Source organism: Oncorhynchus kisutch, linkage group LG5 (assembly GCF_002021735.2).
Source record: "Oncorhynchus kisutch isolate 150728-3 linkage group LG5, Okis_V2, whole genome shotgun sequence".
Taxonomy (NCBI): domain Eukaryota; kingdom Metazoa; phylum Chordata; class Actinopteri; order Salmoniformes; family Salmonidae; genus Oncorhynchus; species Oncorhynchus kisutch.
Genome location: NC_034178.2, coordinates 7,553,391 through 7,574,725, shown reverse-complemented (window position 1 = coordinate 7,574,725; position 21,335 = coordinate 7,553,391). Strand labels below are relative to the sequence as shown.

Below are 21,335 nucleotides of genomic sequence, written 5' to 3'. Positions count from 1 at the left end.
GGATACTGTGTCAGTCGAGGCACTCTGCTTTAATATTATCATTGATGCATTTTCTACCACTGAATAACAGTATATATACAGTAAATGAAAACATCTAACAGAGTGTGTTCGAAACCCTGCATTTCCAGACCAATGACCCTGGTTGGTTGTCGGATATAAATAATCCTCTTATAATGGTAGTTGCCGTGGCGATGAGCCCTAATCCTTGTTTGGATTTTTAATATGTGTGACATCCTGCTCCAGTGGCCCAGGGTAATTTCCTTTATCCAAATTAATTACAGTACAGTTACTCAATATTCTGTAGAAAAGGGCTTGAAAGGACATGTCTTGTCGTGTGACCATTGGTTGTTTTGGGCCCTCTGGCTTCGGTGCTGTGCTACCCATACACTCACTGAAGGTTATTTCTGGTATGGACATTTTACCAGGTCGTTGTTGCAAGATAAAATGAGTTATTTTGATCTTATAATGGTTGTGGAGTTCATTTGAATTGGTGGGTCAGCTTTTGGTCTAGCCAAAATGGCCTAGCCATTAAAAGCATTGTTGTAGGGATCTTTAGTGGCTTCTAACTCTACCTTTATAAGACTGGCTCCTCTCCACATTGTCTCCTCCCCCTGACGCGTCCGGAACAACGTCCCCCAGCCCAAGTCCCAAGGTGTGGTCCCTCACCAAGGGGTAACCCTGCCCCCCCGAGCACAGAGGCCTCTGCTCCTCCCCCTCCCCTCCCTCCTCCTCCTCTTCTTCCTCTTCCCTCTCCTCCTCTGAGTCTCTCCTCTCCTCTACCACGGTGGCTACAGCCTGGGAGGAGGGGTAGAGCTGCCTCTCCCGCTCACCACCATCGCAGAACACCGACGTCTCTTTGATCTGGGTCCCTGTGGGGAAGGAGGAGGGCAATCAGGATGAGTGTGTCTGTGCGTGCGTGTGGGCATGCATGCATGTGTGTGTGTGCATCCATGCATGTCTGTGTGTGTGTGTGCGTGCATTTGTGTGTGAGTGAGTGTGTGTTGGAGGAACACTGGGTTCTTTGTTGCAGACAGCTCCTCTGGGAGGCAGCAGCTCGGCAGATCAAACAATAGGAAGGTGTCGTGCTCTAAACGGTCCCCACCAGATCTGCTGCTGCCTCAGAGCCTTGCTGCCGTAAAGATACTCTATACATTTCATTGTGTGCTTGCAACTTTGCCTTTACAGAAGCAGAGGGAAGGTGAGCAGAGAGGGAAACTGTCAGTAAATGTGAAGGAAAATAATTACAGGAGAGATAACATCCAATGGCATGCATTGAAGTATATGATATGGCTGAAAAATGTAGAACATTAATTGCCATAATTTTAATGTGGTATAATCTGTCTGAATTTGACAAAAACACATTTGGACAATCTACAGTACAGGTCAACATGACATGGTGGGAGAGGGGTTTATTTTAGGAGATGGATCTGTATTCTGAAAAACCGTAACCATGGTGACCACTTTAATTAGTTTGAATGGATACCAAACTGTTGAGTGGTGTGTTGCAACAATGCCTCCCAATTTACAGAGCTCTTAGAAGCCAAATGAAAACTATTCCCTGTGTATGAATACAGTCTTCTCAAACTTGGAGACACTTTCATGAAGGCAGGTATCCTAGCGGTTAAAAGTGAAAGGTCGACGGTTCGAATCCCAGAGCCAACTAGGTGGGGAATATTCTCTCTCTCGATGTGCCCTTGAGCAAGGCACTTAACCCTAATTGCTCTGGATAAGAGCGTCTCCTAAATAACTAAAATGCATGATATTGTATAAAACAGGCTGGCTCAGTTGAACTGTTTGAAAAAGAGTTGTCATAAAAACCACCTCAACTCACCTGCGGAAGATTTCCTCTTGTTAGTGAGCCTTCTTCTGCATTTGATGTCATCCCCATCAGAATCACTGGGGGAGGGGTAGACTGACTCTGCATTCTGAGGCTGCATACAAGAAAATACACCACTTAAAATGGTACCTGTGCTGCCTACCGGTCACATGGTCCATCCATCCATCCACCCACCAATCCATCCATCCTTCTGTCCTTCCATATGTCTGTCTGTCAGTCCGTCTGTATTTACCTTGCCGCTCTCGTCTCGGAGGTTAAAGGTCAGCTCCAGGTTGCTGAGGAAGTAGTCGGCGAACTCGGGGTACATGTCAAGCACCTCCAGGATCTCCTCCCTCTGGATGGTGTGCAGGTCACAGTAGCTGAGCGCCCGCACGTCCGCGTTGGCCTTCCCCGGCTTGGCGTACAGGTGGATCATCTCCCCAAAGATGTCATTCTTCCCTGGAAGAGAGAGAGAATGAGGAGAGAGGGGGAGGGAGGAGAGAGGGAGAGGGAGGTAGGGAAGGGGGAGTGGGAGTGGGTAGAGAGATAAAGGGGAGAGGTAAATGGAAGGGAGAGAGGGAGAGAAAGAAAGATAAAGGTTTGATAAACATGGTGAAATATAACATGCACATAATGACACACATGCCTTGACCCACAAACAGCTGAACCACCTGGTGTATTCCCCATAATGCAGCTCAGCTGTCTGTTGAGGTCATCTAACAGTGCATTTGGAAAGTATTCAGACCTATTTTCCACATTTTGTTACATTACAATCTTATTCTAAAATATATATTTTTTATCACATCAATCTACACACAATACCCCATAATGACAAAGCGAAAACAGGTTTGTGGAAATTTGAGCAAATGTGTTAAAAATAAAAAACAGAAACCCTTTGCTATTAGACGTGAAATCAAGCTCAGGTGCATCCTGTTTCCATTGATCATCCTTGAGATGTTTCTACAACTTGAAGTCCACCTCTGGTAAATTCAATCGATTGGACATGATTTGGAAAGGCACACACCTGTCTGTATAAGGTCCCACAGTTAACAGTGCATGTCAGAGCAAAAACCAAGCCATGAGGTTGAAGGAATTGTCCGTAGAGCTCCAAGACAGGATTGTGTCCAGGTACAGATCTGGGGAAGGGTACCAAAACATTTCTGCAGCATTGAAAGTGCCCAAGAACACAGTGGCCTCCATCATTCTTAAATGGAAGAAGTTTGGAACCACCAAGACTCTTCCTAGAGCTGGCCGCCAGGCCAAACTGAGCAATCGGAGAAAAGGGCCTTGGTCAGGGATGTGATCAAGAACCCGATGGTCACTCTGACAGAGCTCCAGAGATCCTCTGTGGAGATGGGAGAACCTTCCAGAAGGACAACCATCTCTGCAGCACTCCCACAATCAGGGCTTTATGGTAGAGTGTCCAGACAGAAGCCACTCATAAGTAAAAGGCCCATGACAGCCTGCTTGGAGTTTGCCTAAAGGCATCTAAAGGACTCTCAGACCATGAGAAACAAGATTCTCTGGCCTGATGAATCCAAGATTGAACTCTTTGGCCTGAATACCAAGCGTCACGTCTGGAGGAAACCAGGCACCGCTCATCATCTGGCCAATACCATCCCGACGATGAAGCATGGTGATGGCAATATCATATTGTGGGGATGTTTTTCAGCGGCAGGGACTGGGAGACTAGTTAGAATCGAGGGAAAGATGAATGGAGCACAGAGAGATCCTTGATGAAAACCTGGTCCATAACGCTCAGGACCTCAGACTGGGGCGAAGGTTCACCTTCCAACAGGACAACAAACCTAAGCACACCGCCAAGACAATGCAGGAGTGGCTTCGAGACAAGTCTCTGAATGTTCTTGAGTTACCCGGACTTGAACCCGATCGAACATTTCTGGAGAGACATGAAAATAGCTGTGCAGCGATGCTCCCCATCAAACCCGACAGAGCTTGAGAGGATCTGCAGAAAATAATGGGAGAAACTCCCCAAATACAGGTGTGCCATGCATGTAGCGTCATACCCAAGAAGACTCAAGGCTGTAATCGCTGCCAAAGGTGCTTCAAAAAAGTACTGAGTAAAGGGTCTGAATATTTACGTAAATGTGATGTTTTGTAACGTGTGCGCTGGAAGTCGGGAAGCAAGTTCAGGGAGTGAAACGTTTAATCAATAAATGAAACACCATTCAAAACAAGAAACACAAACAACGCACAGACATGAAACTGAAACAGGAACAATAACGCCTGGGGAAGGAGCCAAAGGGAGGGACATAAATTGGGCAGGTATTCAAGGAGGTGATGGAGTCCAGGTGATTGTCATTAGTTGCTGACGCGCGTGACAGGTGTGCGCAATAATAAGCAGCCTGGTGACCTAGAGGCCGGAGAGGGAGCACACGTAACATGTTTCAGTTTGTATATTTTGAAGACACGAGAAAAAATGTATAAGAACGTGTTTATACTTTGTCGTTATGGGGCATTTTGTAGATTAATGACGTGAAGGAAAAAGGAAACCGCACACTGCTCTTGGTAGTATCACAGATCTTTAATAAGCTTACGTATCGGCCACACGGCCTTCGTCAGAGCTCTGACGTAAGCTTATTAAAGATCGGTGATACTATCAAGAGCAGTGTGCGGTTTCCTTTTTCCTTCATCTTGTTCAATTGTTGCCATGCACCTGCAAATTAGATTGCTCAGATGTGCGAGTGCCTTTTGAATTTTGTAGATTAATGACCATCCATTTTAGAATAAGGCTGTAATGTAACAAAATGTAGAAAGAGTGAAAGCGTCTGAATCATTTCCAAATGCACTGTTAAATGTATACCTGTCCTTCTGCCACTTCCTTATAGGACAACAGGGAGGTAGTGTGAATGTCTATAGGGCTGTGACTATATGACAACAGGGAGACAGTGTGAATGTCTATAGGGCTGTGACTATATGACAACAGGGAGACAGTGTGAATGTCTATAGGGCTGTGACTATATGACAACAGGGAGGTAGTGTGAATGTCTATAGGGCTGTGACTATAGGACAACAGGGAGACAGTGTGAATGTCTATAGGGCTGTGACTATATGACAACAGGGAGGTAGTGTGAATGTCTATAGGGCTGTGACTATAGGACAACAGGGAGGTAGTGTGAATGTCTATAGGGCTGTGACTATATGACAACAGGGAGGTAGTGTGAATGTCTATAGGGCTGTGACTATATGACAACAGGGAGACAGTGTGAATGTCTATAGGGCTGTGACTATAGGACAACAGGGAGACAGTGTGAATGTCTATAGGGCTGTGACTATATGACAACAGGGAGGTAGTGTGAATGTCTATAGGGCTGTGACTATAGGACAACAGGGAGGTAGTGTGAATGTCTATAGGGCTGTGTCTATATGACAACAGGGAGACAGTGTGAATGTCTATAGGGCTGTGACTATATGACAACAGGGAGGTAGTGTGAATGTCTATAGGGCTGTGACTATATGACAACAGGGAGACAGTGTGAATGTCTATAGGGCTGTGACTATATGACAACAGGGAGACAGTGTGAATGTCTATAGGGCTGTGACTATATGACAACAGGGAGACAGTGTGAATGTCTATAGGGCTGTGACTATATGACAACAGGGAGGTAGTGTGAATGTCTATAGGGCTGTGACTATATGACAACAGGGAGGTAGTGTGAATGTCTATAGGGCTGTGACTATATGACAACAGGGAGACAGTGTGAATGTCTATAGGGCTGTGACTATAGGACAACAGGGAGACAGTGTGAATGTCTATAGGGCTGTGACTATATGACAACTGGGAGGTAGTGTGAATGTCTATAGGGCTGTGACTATATGACAACAGGGAGGCAGTGTGAATGTCTATAGGGCTGTGACTATATGACAACAGGGAGACAGTGTGAATGTCTATAGGGCTGTGACTATATGACAACAGGGAGACAGTGTGAATGTCTATAGGGCTGACCTGGAATGACCAAGAGGCTCAGTCATATCATTATTTCACGCCTGACTTCCCTTTGCGCAGACCTGTCAGTTTACAGTGTTGGTATGGTAGTGATATCCTGTCCTGTCACCTCCAGAGATACCAACATGTGTGTGTGTGTGTGTGTGTGTGTGTGTGTGTGTGTTCCTGCCCCACAGCATGCCCTGGCTCTTGGCCTAGATCTCCATGGTCAAATGAACGAATACGGCGTTGTCCAAACCTGGGCAGGCGTTAAGGTGAGAGTAAGGACAAGCACCTAGTCTTTCCTCTGGTCAGTTCACCATTTTAACTTCAAAAGCTCGATGCAACATCTATTTTACAGATACAATTCATTATTTATTGCTCTCTGTCGATTAGACACTAATTGCAATGACTAATTCACAATAGAATTTGCATAGAAATACTTGACTAGCATTTGTGTGACTACCGTTGGTAAATGAGTCCTTATTAACCCACATCTCATTCAACACACCTGTGGTTTTTCCCCTGCTCAGATGTTGCATGTGTCAACCAATGGTTACCTGCCATGTCAGCAACTGTAACGTCAGCCATCAGATTGCTATAACATACTGTATAATGTGGTTAACTGATGCGCAAGATACTTATCCAGGAGTTGTAAGATCTGGCATGCATCAGCAATGTCTGAGCAGGGGAACACGACCGCCGTCTTCCCATGACCCTATTGTGTCGCTGCGTTTTGCTGAAGCTCATTGGCTGAGTGAGAAATGAGCAGTTTATACAATGCTTAGCCTGTAACACTTGCTTGGCGCTGGGCTGACGCCGAGAAAGAGAGAGAGAGAAACAGAGAGAGAGAGAGAGAGAGATAAAGGAGATGGGAAAGAAGGAAGGAGAGATGAAGGGGAGATTTACTCTGATTACATCCCAGGGATGTCAATATCTCCTGCGAGCAGCGACTGCTAACCCCACCAACACTCCATCACCCTCAGCAGGCAATTAGATAGCATAATACATGATCCAATAAACCACCCTACGTTCCCCTCTCTCCCTCCACCCACTCTCTACACTCTCTCTCTCTGTCTCTCTCTCTGTCTCCCCCCCCCCCCGCCCCCATCTCTCTCTCTCTCTCTCTCTCCCCCCATCTCGCCCCCCACTCTTTATCTTCCCCTCTATCGCTCTCTCCTTTATCCTCTACCTCTCTCTCTCTTCTCCCAGCTATAAAACCCTCCTATACAGCGCTATTGTCTATCACAGTTTGTTCTTGGAGGGAGCCATGAGAATCTGTGCTCATTAGAGATGTCAGCTGCTCACCCAGGCATAGCAGAATAGCGAGACTATCCTCTAATAAACAGTACACAGAGGGTATACAGACACACACAGAGAGGCAAGAGACACACACACACACACTTTGATGAGAAGTGCAGCACTGGGACACCTGAACTGTGCTGTGTTACTATTCATTTCCAGTACCACTTGAACTGTTTAGAGACAAAAACAGTGTTTGAAAGTGTGCCTGCAGTGCAGCTGTTCTAAGACTGTTTCTCATCCAAACAGCCTGATTAAGCTGACCTTCAGGCAGAGGGAAATCATTAGAAGTGTTTGAGTAGTGTGAACATCCAGTAAGGAAGTATTCACACAGCCATAGGTATTCACACAGCCATAGGTATTCACACAGCCACATCTTCAGGATGTCAATTTACTGGAGAACAGCACACCTTCCACAGCCCGACATGAATACAAAGACAAAGTTATTGTTGCAGTAACTAGTGTCTCGCGTATATTTCGGTTGGGGACTTTTTTACAAAGCACAAAATACCTCTGAAGTGTCAAATGGATGTAAACAATGAAACTTGGTTTTAATTGCAACCTTTCATCAGGTTGTTCTTGTGAAAGATAATGTGTATTCAATAACCTACCAGGTTGAATAAAGATATATTAATCAACAATGTGAAACAATAAACAACGTCCACATTTGAGTAGCGCATACCCAAAATGGCCACCACAATGTCTTCCTTGAGGATTTCGATGGACCCCCGGGACAAGAAGTAGAGGGCAGTAAGCACGTCTCCACAGTGAACCAGTGTGTCGCCCGGTGGGGAGTGCGTGGTCTTGAACCTCATGGCCAGGGCCCTCAGGCAGCCCTTAGTAGCCCCTTGGAATGCCTTGCAGCCCTGGAGCAGAGTCGCGTTGAGGTGGAGGCAGATATCAGCCTGGAGACACTCTGGGAAACCCTTTAGGACCTGGGGGCGTGAAAAGACAGGCCACAGCAATAGGAGAATGGTCAGATAGGAATGGGATGGAAGCGTTTATGGTGTTATCAGAGGGTGTGCTGTCAAACTAACTTGAGACGTCTTTGGGTGGGGGTTTGGTTTGAGTTTGCGAGTCAGATTTGGTTTGGAATCCAGTGGGTTGATACAATTGCCAATTGTGTTTTGGTCTTCTTCTCAAAATCTAAATACTGCATTGTCATATGTGACTGTTTGAGGGGATATTTTTATGGCATCTTTTCATAGTTTTTAATCAGAGTACTAGCAGGTGGGGGTAAACAGATGGATATCCAACACTGCTATACAAGACACAACAAACTAGGAAAACATGGAAACAAACATGGAAACACGCCTTCCCTAAATAAATAATTAGCACAAGTGTGCTCATGAGGGAACTTTCTATCTTCGTGGGGTCTCATTAGTGTCTGTGATTCAGATTTATTATAAAAATGAATAAATAAAATACTTACCTCAAAACTGAATTAACCTGTCATGTCATTTAGAGTTTAAGGATCAGAGTGACAAAAGTATTTCAACTATTTCAATTACTACATGCTTAAATGCAAATAGTATCACTGGAAAAAATGTCACCTAAATGATTCAGTGACATTAATGCCCTCAATTGGAAAACAAGTAATTTGCCTGGGACTGAACACCACACAGGGTCAAAGGTTACAGGTTAAAGGTCATGAGATGACTGTAAACAGAGGATCAAATATTGAACTGTGAAATCACAGAGGACCAGAGGGCAAGGGAAGGCTTCAAACACACAAAAGGGGAAAATTAAACAATAAAACATTCTTACTCTATATCACATACAAAACAATGACCTTATTAACAAAAAACTAATCTGGACAAATCTACATTTCTTGAAAAAGACAGGCTATTTTTCAATAGTTGGGGAATAAAATCATAGCAGAAGATTTTGGAAAGGAGAGATTGAACAACATTTGGCAAGTGCAGGTGCAATATCGCTGGACATGTGTGCCAAGCCTCCCACATGGAGGGAAACCTGGCAGTGCCAGGCTGTCTGTGCCTCTAACTGCCATATAAAATTATGTGATTGTGTTTGAACACACAGATTTCGTGCAAACGGTGACCTTGTGGCAAGCCACATGCAAGTCAATCTGTGATGAACAATATGGGCTGCTAGAAGCACTGAGGGTTATACTACTGACTGGCATGCAATAGGGAAGTCAGTATGTACACTGAGTGGACAAAACATTAAGAACACCTGCTTTTTCCAGGTGAAAGCTATGATCCCTTATTGATGTCACATGTTAAATCCACTTCAATCAGTGTAGATGAAGGGGAGGAGACAGGTTAAAGAAGGATTTTTAAGCCTTGAGACAATTGAGATATGGATTGTGTATGTGTGCCATTCAGAGGGTGAATGGGCAAGACAAAATATTTAAGCGCCTTTGAACGGGGTAATGTAGTAGGTACCAGGCGCACCTGTTTGAGTGTGACAAGAACTGCAACACTGCTGGGTTTTCACGCTCAACAATTTCCCATGTGTATCAAGAATAGTCCACCACCCAAAGGACATCCAGCCAACTTGACACAACTATCAGAAGCATTGGAGTCAACATGGGCCAGTATCCCTGTGGAACGCTTTCGACACCTTGTAGAGTCCATGTGCTGACGAATTGAGGCTGTTCTGAGGGCAAAAGTGGGGTTGCAACTCAGTATTAGGAAGGTGTTCTTAATGTTTTCTATACTCAGTGTACAAGGCATGATCTAGAGAGGACTACAGTATTTAAAAGTAACTGGGGAGCATGCCTTCAAATTCACATGCTTTTTATCTAGACTATAAAGACAAAGTTATGGATTTTAATAATTGTATTCTTTGATTTTCGTCTTGGTCAACGATTTACTACACTATGCCTTTTTTAGAAAACAACACGTTTCTTTGAACACAGTACCTCCTGCTCTTACCAGAGTGATGAAGTCATTCCATTTGACATGAGGCAGACATGGAAAAGACACATTTAAATAAGTACAGTTAACATCACCAGGGGAAAAGCCGGTTTACATACAGTATCCATGGCTTTCATTCTAGAGTTTAGAATCCTAATCAAGATCATAATAATGTCATATAACCATGTCGCTAAGGGAACACACTGGGCTATATGTTAATGGTAAGAACCGTCATGGAGACAAGGTTGTTTAAGGTCAGAAAAAAACATTGAACAGCTTCACCGAGAAGCTAAGTACTGTAGGAGAAACACAGCAAGGCAGTAACATAACCGCATCGTCAAACTGTGGGGCTGAACATGAAAAACCTATTGAAGAACAGGAGCAATCTGAATCATCAATCTGAGACTTAACCATTATCTATTCCCTTATCCCACCATATGACTAACATTATGTCCCAATATGAGCATTTTTTTTTGCCAAAGTCTCACTTGGAAGACTTACTAGCCCCACACACACACAAACACGCACACACACACACAGCCTCCCTTACACCCCCACCCACCCACCCACCCCCACCCTCCTCCCTACACAACCCCCCCACACTCCCCCCCCATTCGCACCATATTCATGTCGATGCCGTTGGTGTAGTTCCAGGCGTGTTGGAAGTACTCCTCCAGGCGTTGCCTCAGTGGGTTGGGGATCTGGTGGAAGCGGATGAATTCTTTGACCCTGAGCATCTGCAGGTGGTACCGCGCCGTACCAGAGTACAACCGCTGGATGATGGCCGACACATTACCAAAGATACTGGCGTACATCAGGGCTGCGAGAGGGAGAATCACACCAGACAGGTGGTCATCATGTCGTCATCACTGTTAGCAATATTCTAATTTCCCTTAATTAATCAGTAGCTAGGAATATAGTAGTACAATAACTTATTGAGTAGTACTACTTGGCTTTACAGTAATAGTGATTCATTGTAGAAATATGTATACTGTATTCATTTGTTTGTTCGTTCATTCATTCCATCTGTTTTCAGTCTAAACACTCACAGCCAATCAGCATGACACAGATGGAGAAGATCTTCTCGGAGTTGGTGTTGGGGGAGACGTTGCCAAAGCCCACGCTGGTCAGACTACTGAAGGTAAAATAGAGGGCCGTGACGTATTTGTCCTTGATGGACGGGCCAGAGCTGGGGTCACTGTAGTTGTACCTGGGGGGTGAGACGGTACACTCAGTTCATGGTTCGATACATTTCACTGTATTTTTTCTACAGTATTATCCCAACATAATAATGGGGAAAGTATATTTTTTTATAAATCTGATTTTGTACCAATATTTCTTAGTGTAATTAACAAATCCTAAAGTGATTTCCGATCATTCAACTGCATCGTTATTAAAGAGTCATGTGATACAGTAAATAGTATTGGGGTACATTGAGGCACAAGTCCATGGTACATGTTGTTATGATATTCAGTAATTCAGTATATTTTGGCTTGCCTAGTACCTCTTTCCAATGGACACGCCCAGGTTATCCAGCCAGCCAATCTTGTGCTCCAGATAGGGCTTCTCCACATTGCCGATGGCGTACCAGATGCAGGCCAGCCAATGGGCAATGAGGGCGAAGATGCACATGAGGAGCATAAGGACGGCGGCACCGTACTCTGAATATCGGTCCAGCTTACGGGCCACGCGAACTAGTCGGAGCAGCCGGGCGGTCTTCAGCAGCCCAATCAGAGTTGTGGTCTGAGGGGACATAGAAGTAAACAGAGCTGTGATTGGCTGGGGGTTTGAGTGTTGCAGTACAGTCCAGGCAAGTTATTTGTTAATTGGATGCACCACAACAGGAAGCAATTTGTTGTTATTAGGGGTAACCTTAAGGTCAGATCAAAGGTTAGGAGTTAGGGTTAAGATAGTACTGTTTACAATCAAGCTTGACTAAATGACCACGATCCAGTTTCTAATTCCAATTTCTAAATCACTGAACATGACAGCGTGTCAATGGAAGGGAACTCTGCAAAAAATAGACTGCTGTCTAAACCAGCAGAGAGCAGTGGCAATAATACGAATATAACATAACATATTTCCGTCATTCTAAAATGTTGTTAGGAGGAATAAGGGGAAAGGGGGATTTATCAAGCCTACATGCTACATACTAAGATGACTGCAGAAAAAAATATGTTTTTAAAGAACAATAAAAAAAGAACATCTTAAAGAACTGAGCTTTTGACAGAGAACATCCAAGTCTTCCAGCCAGGCAGCATGAAAGCAAACACCACGCCTCTCCTGTCCTCCCACCCCTCCTTCTGTTCAGTTTCATTTAAACAGTCTCGATCCTGGCATCTCTCCATCTCGGTTCCTGCCCAGCTAAATTAACACGGTGACAACAACAACAAAAACGACCACGGCCTGCCATGAGATAAGAGCTGATTTATTCGTGTCGCACAGTCTGCAAACAGCATAAGTGAGTCTTAGGGAAATTCTAATAGTTTGTTCCTCGTCTCCTCAGGACCAACGATTATAGTAATATCCTGAGGGAAGTCATTACTACTACTGTTTCTTGTCCTCTACAGTCACTCAGCTCTCTGCACCTGCAAACATTTATTTACAGGGTGCTTCTCCCGTTTACACATGAGATTCAATTTGACAGTGACTATGGTTCCTTGTCTCATAGAAGGGGGTCTGATTTATGGCGCAACACTGACTTGACTCTGTCACAGGTGAATGTGCTCTGGTGAGGGACACGGATGCTACTGCTGAGTCTCTGAAAGCTCCATTACAAACCGCCCGGGCCATCCGCCTAGATCTTCCCTCTAGATCGCTGCAATCATTTACAGCAGATTTAGTCTACTTTACTCTTAGAAAAAAAGGTGTTATCTAGACCCTAAAAGGATTCTTTGGCTGTCCCTGTAACGTCTGCTTCCAACTCACACTCTCAAACACGTAGATCCCCTGAATGTAGCTGACTCTCCAGATCCTAATCACCTGAATTCTGATCACCCGTTCACACACCTGTATGTCATTATCACACACTATTTAGTTCAGTTCTTTGCACCCCATCTTTGTGAGGTATTGTTTGTTTTGTGACACACTTCTAGTTGGAGCGCTGGTTTCCCCATAATGTAATCCTCCAGTGTATGATAGTTTCTGCCTGCCTCACTAACGACACCTTTTACCTTTTACCTATTCCCTGCCTGTACTGATTTCCTGTTATCTACCTATCGCCTGATCTCCCAGACGACGTTATTAGACTTTTCCCTGTCTGTACTGTTGCCTTTTTGGACCCCCTGTGTATGACCTTCTGCCTGCCCCTGGACCCAACTACTTGACTCCTTCTGTGGTCCTTTACAATAAACATCTGCTGTGCCCTGCGCTTGAAACCAGCTCTCTGTCTCTGAAAGTGTTCATTAAAGGCCCCTAAGGAGAATGCTACGAAGAACACTTTTTGGCTCCAGGTAGAACCCTTTTGGCTTCCATGTAGAACCCTGGAACCAAAAAGGGTTCTCCTATAGGGACAGCCGAAGAACCCTTTTTTCTAAGGGTGTACTTCTCAACCGGCAAGAGAAATCAGTCTCAGACAGACAGGGCATATCCTAAATCAATCAGAAATTCTTTCCGGGTTTTTAGAATTGGTCCTAACTGTTGATCTTGACTGGAATGTCGGATGTGCAGAGTGAAAAGGGGTGCTTTAGTAGGCTATATTAGTGTATGGTTGATTAAAGTACTTGCTTAAGTCTGCAGTGCTTGTGAGTTGAAGAGTGGAGAGCTAAAGCTTCTCCCTAACAACCCTGATGATAAATCCGGGGATGGGGTTTGCTAGTCATCTGTGTTGGCCTGTCCACTCTACACAACCCCTGATAGGCAGACAACACGTGATGGCTTGTGGTCTGAAATAGAAGACATAATCCCATAGGCTACTGGCTACAACAGGGTTTTCTAACTACGTTCCTGGGGCCCGATCCCGATTTAGGAATTGATGCCTTTCCTACGCAATCAATCAATCAAATGTATTTATAAAGCCCTTCTTACATCAGCTGATGTCACAAAGTGCTGTACAGAAACCCAGCCTAAAACCCCAAACAGCAAACAATGCAGGTGTAGAAGCACGGTGGCTAGGAAAAACTCCCTAAAAGGCCAGAACCTAGGAAGAAACCTGGACTGGGTGACCAGTCCTCTTCAGCCTGTGCCGGGTGGAGATTATAACAGAACATGGCCAAGATGTTCAAATGTTCATAAATGACCAGCGTGGTCAAATAATAATAATCACAGTGGTTGTCGAGGGTGCAACAGGTCAGCACCTCAGGAGTAAATGTCAGTTGGCTTTTCATAGCCAATCACGCACGCCTTTCCTATGCACTCATCAGTATTTGGTATACAGATTTACCTTATTTAGTTGGCTACCTTGCACACTCTGTATAAATTTAATTCAACTGCTGAAAACCTTCCCACTTGCTGGCCAACATATTTTCTCGTGGAGTTATCTTTCAATGGGGTTTTCAGTACATGTATCTCTTTAAATAAGGTTTTAATTACAATTGTCAACAGACTCAATAGAATACATTAAGAGAACAGGTTCAGAATATGGGGATCAATGAAAGAAAGCCATCTATGCATATTGTTCTCAGTTTCAGTACCAACTAGATTTAAAAATACTCTTGCAGATTATTTCGGCACATTTTAGGGTTAGGAAAGTATGTATGAATCATACATTTTTGGGGGGAGAGTCTACGCACTAAATACTGGATATTGATGAATAAGAATACAGTGGTTTGATTCATCCTGAAAGCTGTCATATTCAAATTCAATCCATTAAATATTGGAAGAAGGAAAAAGGAGTTACCTTTTTGTATAAATATAACCTTAATTCTCACTAATCATGGAAATGTATGACAACGGTCTAGTCGCTGTGAACGTTGTGCCAGGCTCCAGGTTTAACCGGGTGGTCTGATTTCCATAATGATTCAAATAGGCTACATGTCCCAAAATATTGCTCAAAGTTTGCCAGATATGATCCACTAATGCTAGCGACCCTCAAGAAAATGAATGATGCAAAAATAAATCCATATGGGTATTACTGACTGCGGCTCCTGGTGTTGGCTAATGTTTATCATGATACAAACTGGAAAATCAAACAGAGAAAAGCATATAATCAAAACAATATAAAGCGTATACATCAACTCGGGAGGTCCAGCCCTACAGAAGCCTATGGGTCTCCACACTTCATCCATGCAAATTATGAGGGCACACAATAACAATTCTGGATAACGGCACAGCTATTTATATCTTATTTCACTGTGAAAAATATGATTTTCAGTTTTCTTCCATATGGCAGGTTTCAGATTCGGAAAAATCATCGAAAAAACAATTGCTATGTGTATTTACGATCCCCTTCTCCAAACGGATTAGTCATTTACCTAGCTCTTATCAATAGATCCTACCAAGTTGTAAACTACAGTGCACGGAGAACGGTACTATTTCTATCAGAAAGAAATGAAGTAGATGCATTTTCCACTTGGAACCGGTAAATTCGCTAGATCTTATTCATGGTTTCATTGCGCGTCAAGGTGGTGGAATTATGAGGGAATTAGATAAAGGTCAGAATCTGTAGACACACCTCCTCCACACCTTCATTTATTCTAGCTCCACCTCAAACAAATAGTGGGTGAATAGCATGCTATTCTCATGTTTCAATTTAAAGTAAGACTACGCATAGAGAGAAAAGGCCATAAAAAGGCAACTATGTTGCATTTACGCATGCTCAACTCGGGCATGAATCTGGGTCCTGGAAAACTACTGTCTGGGTATGCAGGCTTTTGTTTCAGCCTAGCACTGATACACACCTCGTTCAAATGATCAACAAATTCAATTTGGAAGTCAATTTTCTTAATTGGTTGTTGCTGCAGGACTTACACAAAAAGCCTGCACGTGTTATCATAAAATGTAGCCTCTGCTGCTTATTTCCTGAAAAGTGAGAAACACTATATTACAATGGACACACGCTGTGGCATGGCACCACTAATCTGTCTGTTCCTCTTCCTCTTCCTGCCATTCACTGACAAACCCAGATGGAGGGTAACTCTCTGGTACAAGACACCTGATGGTAAATAATGACTCGACAAATCACTGCTCTGACACACCACTGCTCCCTACACATGCTCACTTGTCATCATTTTGCAGGAGACATCTTTTTTTTCTTTCTGGAACATCATGTACCCTCTTCTGTCCCGCTCTGTGATGTGCCAGCAAGGGACACACTTAGCAGTCGCTGCTCGGCTGAGATATTGACATCCTGTGGGTGTAATCAGAGTAGATAAATCGTCCCTCTCTCTTCCTCTTTCCCTCTCATACGCAGGAGCACATCTCTCCCTCTCACTGCAGTTCAACAATCTTTCTTTTAATCTGCATCTTTCTTGCTCTGTCTGTCCCTCTCTCCTTTTCTCGAGTTGAGAACTTGGAAAGCTACTGTTCCACCTGATGGGAGCCAAAAGCAACACAGACAAATCAACAACAACAAACTGCAGTTTAGCACTCATAGCTATTTGAGAGGCAGACGCCGTTCAACAGTTTTAGGACGCCCGAGGCAATCTGCCATAGCTACAGACTGAGACCCAATCAGATGTGAAAACGAGAGGCGTCTGACTAGCGAAAACTACAGGGGCACCGTCATGTCGACGAGGACCCTGAGGTTGTCTGACGTGTGCTTGTGAGTAAGTGACTAAGCGACTTTAATTCAAACATTTCAGAGAATGAGGGAAAACTAGAGGAGCACCATGTCATCACGACTTGGACCCGAGGCCTAGTGACACGTGTCCGTGAGTAAGCGGCTAAGTGACTAATGCCTGATTCACTCGATTAGGCCGATGCAAATGGCTCTTTCAAGCACTGTTCCCGTAACTATGGTGGATATGTAACCAGGCCAACACAGCACAGTACAGCTCGGTTTGACTCAGTTTCAGCTTGGCTTAGTAGTGTAAAAAGAATCTACGCGTTTTCTCTTACTTCCTCCGATCCCGAGCCGAAGATGAGCAGATCAAAGGGGATGGCAGCCACCATGTCGATGAGGAACCAGCCCTTAAAATAGTGGATGGCTATCTTCGCCGGGTGGCTGACCACCTCCTCGTTGAGATTCACATAGGTTGTCCTGAAGTTGATCAATATGTCCACGATGAACATGATGTCCACCATGAGGTCGACCACGTTGAGCGGCGAGCACGAGTAGCCGCACTCCCTCCTCTTCTGCTCCTCTAGGTCGTTGAGGAGGAAGGCGGCGGAGTAGGGCGTGAAGATGGCCGTGTAGATGACCAGCAGCAGGATGAGCCAGTCCCACACCGCTTTGAAGGGGCTGTAGTGGAGGATGGTTAACTTGTCCATGCGGGGCGTCTGGAGCTTGTACTCGGGAAGCACATCTGCGCCCAGGGATAGCACCTGCGGAGGAAGGAGGGAGGAGTTAAGAGGACGTAAAGTGAAGACATGAAGAAAATGGTGGCTTGGATCAATGTATTAGAAGAGCGAATGAATCCTATAGAATCCTAAGGAAATACTTTGAAATTCAAGCTAAATATTATATATATTTATATATAGGGGGCTTCTATGTAGGAAAAGCACTATTTAAGGAATGTTGAATTGCATCAATATCCCAAATATTCCAGTTGCAGTATGGCCCGTCCCTGGATAACTTTTAATATCAATATCACAGAGCAGATAGTAGTCTCAATGACACTAAGGTGATTATCGTTGTGGGATATAGTCATTCATTCTGCAGCTTGACACTTCAATGCCAGGGAAGACATTTCTGTCTCTGCTTCTCATGGCTGATTATCACTGTGGCGAGAGGGAGGGAGAGGAGGAGAGAGAAAGGTAAAGTGCTTCACCCAAGGGCAGAGAAGTAATTATTGTAGATGGAGAGAAGCGCGAGCTGAAATAGAGCCTTGGAAATGGAATTAGGGCTCCATTTTGGCCGCCTTCACCATAGAACTAGAATTACTAGAATGGGAATCCCCATTCAAGTCGATGCTCCATGATGGTCCATTCAAGTAATTATTTCCAATTATTTCCTCCATCATCTAGGCCTACTCCTAGTCGCACCCTGGCAGGGATCGCCTCGGCAACCCCTGTGTTTGAGTGGGATGAAGGGCGGCGGGCTTAAGTGATTATAATGAAATTCGTTATTAGATGTCTTCTGTCCCCTCCCCTGTGTGATTACAGGTCAATAGAACAACCCTCCACTATATCACACCCTTTAAAGCAAATCACCAAATAAAGGGCAGAGAGAGAAAAAAAGCTTTTCATTATTCATGTCCAGCTACAGTAGTTATCTTCATTAAAAGTTTTGGTAAGTAGGCTACAGGCAGTTTGATTTATTTCATCAAACTGCCCTTGGAAAAGAAGCAAAAGGCAGTGATTGTCACGAGAAACCTCTTTTTGAACGAACGTGCTGTTTTGTGACTCTTGATGACATACCACCTAAATCAGGCAGAATCACATACCATGTGGATAGATTAGTCGATGTGGCCTACTGGGCTGCTGCATTCGTAAGGAGTTGGTAAAAGGAGTACCTAATCTCTGATTCAATGTCAGACGTTTCTAGGCCTATATGATCCTGTTAATCCATTTTGGGTTGGGTGATCTGATCCGATATCTGTGGTTAGTGGCAACATCTAATTTGAGCCATACGATTACATAGATAAACTGTCTTTGAGCCTGCTGGCAAGCCCAGGGAGGAGTCAATTTGCAGAATGAGAGCTCAGTTGAGCACGTCGTTCCCCCTGATCTGTTACTAAATAAATTATTCAGACATAATCATTTGATGCACCTAGTGTGGATTCAAAGGAACTCTCTCATCTGGAATAACGGTATGCAAATGAGTGGTCAGTTCATTTCACCCTCTCACGTTATTTGTTTGTATTGTTGGAGGATTTAGAATACTGGAGTGTCATTTCCTGTCTTGGCCAGTGCTGTTTTGTCATGTGACCCACAACATGTATTGTTGACAATAAATAAAAATTGGCAAAACTGAAGCAAAGCCATGACATAACAACTGGTAAAACTGAAGCAAAGCCATGACATAACAACTGGTAAAACTGAAGCAAAGCCATGACATAACAACTGGTAAAACTGAAGCAAAGCCATGACATAACAACTGGTAAAACTGAAGCAAAGCCATGACATAACAACTGGTAAAACTGAAGCAAAGCCATGACATAACAACTGGTAAAACTGAAGCAAACCCATCAAAACCTGGAGAAATAAAACCTCATGGAGCGAACATTAAGTATCAAACGTGTTGTTTTATATAGAGCATCAACATGCATTGATGCCGCTTATCAATCTACAGCACAGACTCATGTCAATCATCCATCTGTTTAGTCTGGTTGAGTTCTGTGTCGAGTTCTGTGTTTATTTTGCAGCCTAGAGCACGTCTCTCTACACAAACTCTGGAGAGACTTGGTCTCCAGACATCGCCTGGAACAGTGTGAGCCTCACAGCCAGACAACAAGGGAACAGGGAACAGGAGCTCGGGATGTCACATCCAGACAACAGGGGACAAACAGGGAACCGGAGCTCAGGGCGTCACATTCAGACAACAGGGGAGGAACAGGGAACAGCAGCTCAGGGCGTCACAGTCAGAGAACAGGGGAGGAACAGGGAACAGCAGCTCAGGGCATCACAGTCAGAGAACAGGGGAGGAACAGGGAACAGCAGCTCAGGGCCTCACAGTCAGAGAACAGGGGAGGAACAGGGAACAGCAGCTCAGGGCGTCACAGTCAGAGAACAGGGGAGGAACAGGGAACAGCAGCTCAGGGCCTCACAGTCAGAGAACAGGGGAGGAACAGGGAACAGCAGCTCAGGGCCTCACAGTCAGAGAACAGGGGAGGAACAGGGAACAGCAGCTCAGGGCGTCACAGTCAGAGAACAGGGGAGGAACAGGGAACAGCAGCTCAGGGCGTCACAGTCAGAGAACAGGGGAGGAACAGGGAACAGCAGCTCAGGGCCTCACAGTCAGAGAACAGGGGAGGAACAGGGAACAGCAGCTCAGGGCGTCACAGTCAGAGAACAGGGGAGGAACAGGGAACAGCAGCTCAGGGCCTCACAGTCAGAGAACAGGGTGGGAACAGGGAACAGCAGCTCAGGGCCTCACAGTCAGAGAACAGGGGAGGAACAGGGAACAGCAGCTCAGGGCGTCACAGTCAGAGAACAGGGGAGGAACAGGGAACAGCAGCTCAGGGCGTCACAGTCAGAGAACAGGGGAGGAACAGGGAACAGCAGCTCAGGGCCTCACAGTCAGAGAACAGGGGAGGAACAGGGAACAGCAGCTCAGGGCCTCACAGTCAGAGAACAGGGGAGGAACAGGGAACAGCAGCTCAGGGCGTCACAGTCAGAGAACAGGGGAGGAACAGGGAACAGCAGCTCAGGGCGTCACAGTCAGAGAACAGGGGAGGAAAAGGGAACAGCAGCTCAGGGCCTCGCAGTCAGAGAACAGGGGAGGAACAGGGAACAGCAGCTCAGGGCGTCACAGTCAGAGAACAGGGGAGGAACAGGGAACAGCAGCTCAGGGCCTCACAGTCAGAGAACAGGGGAGGAACAGGGAACAGCAGCTCAGGGCCTCACAGTCAGAGAACAGGGGAGGAACAGGGAACAGCAGCTCAGGGCGTCACAGTCAGAGAACAGGGGAGGAACAGGGAACAGCAGCTCAGGGCGTCACAGTCAGAGAACAGGGGAGGAACAGGGAACAGCAGCTCAGGGCCTCACAGTCAGAGAACAGGGGAGGAACAGGGAACAGCAGCTCAGGGCGTCACAGTCAGAGAACAGGGGAGGAACAGGGAACAGCAGCTCAGGGCCTCACAGTCAGAGAACAGGGTGGGAACAGGGAACAGCAGCTCAGGGCCTCACAGTCAGAGAACAGGGGAGGAACAGGGAACAGCAGCTCAGGGCGTCACAGTCAGAGAACAGGGGAGGAACAGGGAACAGCAGCTCAGGGCGTCACAGTCAGAGAACAGGGGAGGAACAGGGAACAGCAGCTCAGGGCCTCACAGTCAGAGAACAGGGGAGGAACAGGGAACAGCAGCTCAGGGCCTCACAGTCAGAGAACAGGGGAGGAACAGGGAACAGCAGCTCAGGGCGTCACAGTCAGAGAACAGGGGAGGAACAGGGAACAGCAGCTCAGGGCGTCACAGTCAGAGAACAGGGGAGGAAAAGGGAACAGCAGCTCAGGGCCTCGCAGTCAGAGAAATATATAAAATACTAAAGAAACAAGCAACTGTCTAGTTTGATCAAATGACAGAATGAGATGGTGAAAAGGAAAAAACATGTTCAATGTAATCTGTTCAATAGTAAGCAGCAGATGGTTGCTAACCAAACGTACAACCAGGAAAGAGACATGAGTCTGTTATGA

At 45.3% G+C, this 21,335-nt stretch overlaps 1 protein-coding gene across 1 annotated transcript in view; it reads right to left on the bottom strand.

Moving 5' to 3' along the window:
* Window positions 1–21,335, bottom strand: part of LOC109890408 (potassium voltage-gated channel subfamily H member 7) — a 69,299-nt gene that overhangs the window by 8,160 nt on the left and 39,804 nt on the right. Inside the window, exons 6-14 of the mRNA XM_031824333.1 lie at window positions 16,943–17,368; window positions 11,451–11,689; window positions 10,996–11,156; window positions 10,567–10,766; window positions 9,952–9,954; window positions 7,747–7,999; window positions 2,070–2,275; window positions 1,832–1,931; window positions 573–869 (exon numbers count right to left, since the gene is read on the bottom strand). Coding sequence (XP_031680193.1) covers window positions 573–869; window positions 1,832–1,931; window positions 2,070–2,275; window positions 7,747–7,999; window positions 9,952–9,954; window positions 10,567–10,766; window positions 10,996–11,156; window positions 11,451–11,689; window positions 16,943–17,368 — 1,885 coding nt within the window. The remainder of the gene's footprint in view (window positions 1–572; window positions 870–1,831; window positions 1,932–2,069; window positions 2,276–7,746; window positions 8,000–9,951; window positions 9,955–10,566; window positions 10,767–10,995; window positions 11,157–11,450; window positions 11,690–16,942; window positions 17,369–21,335) is intronic.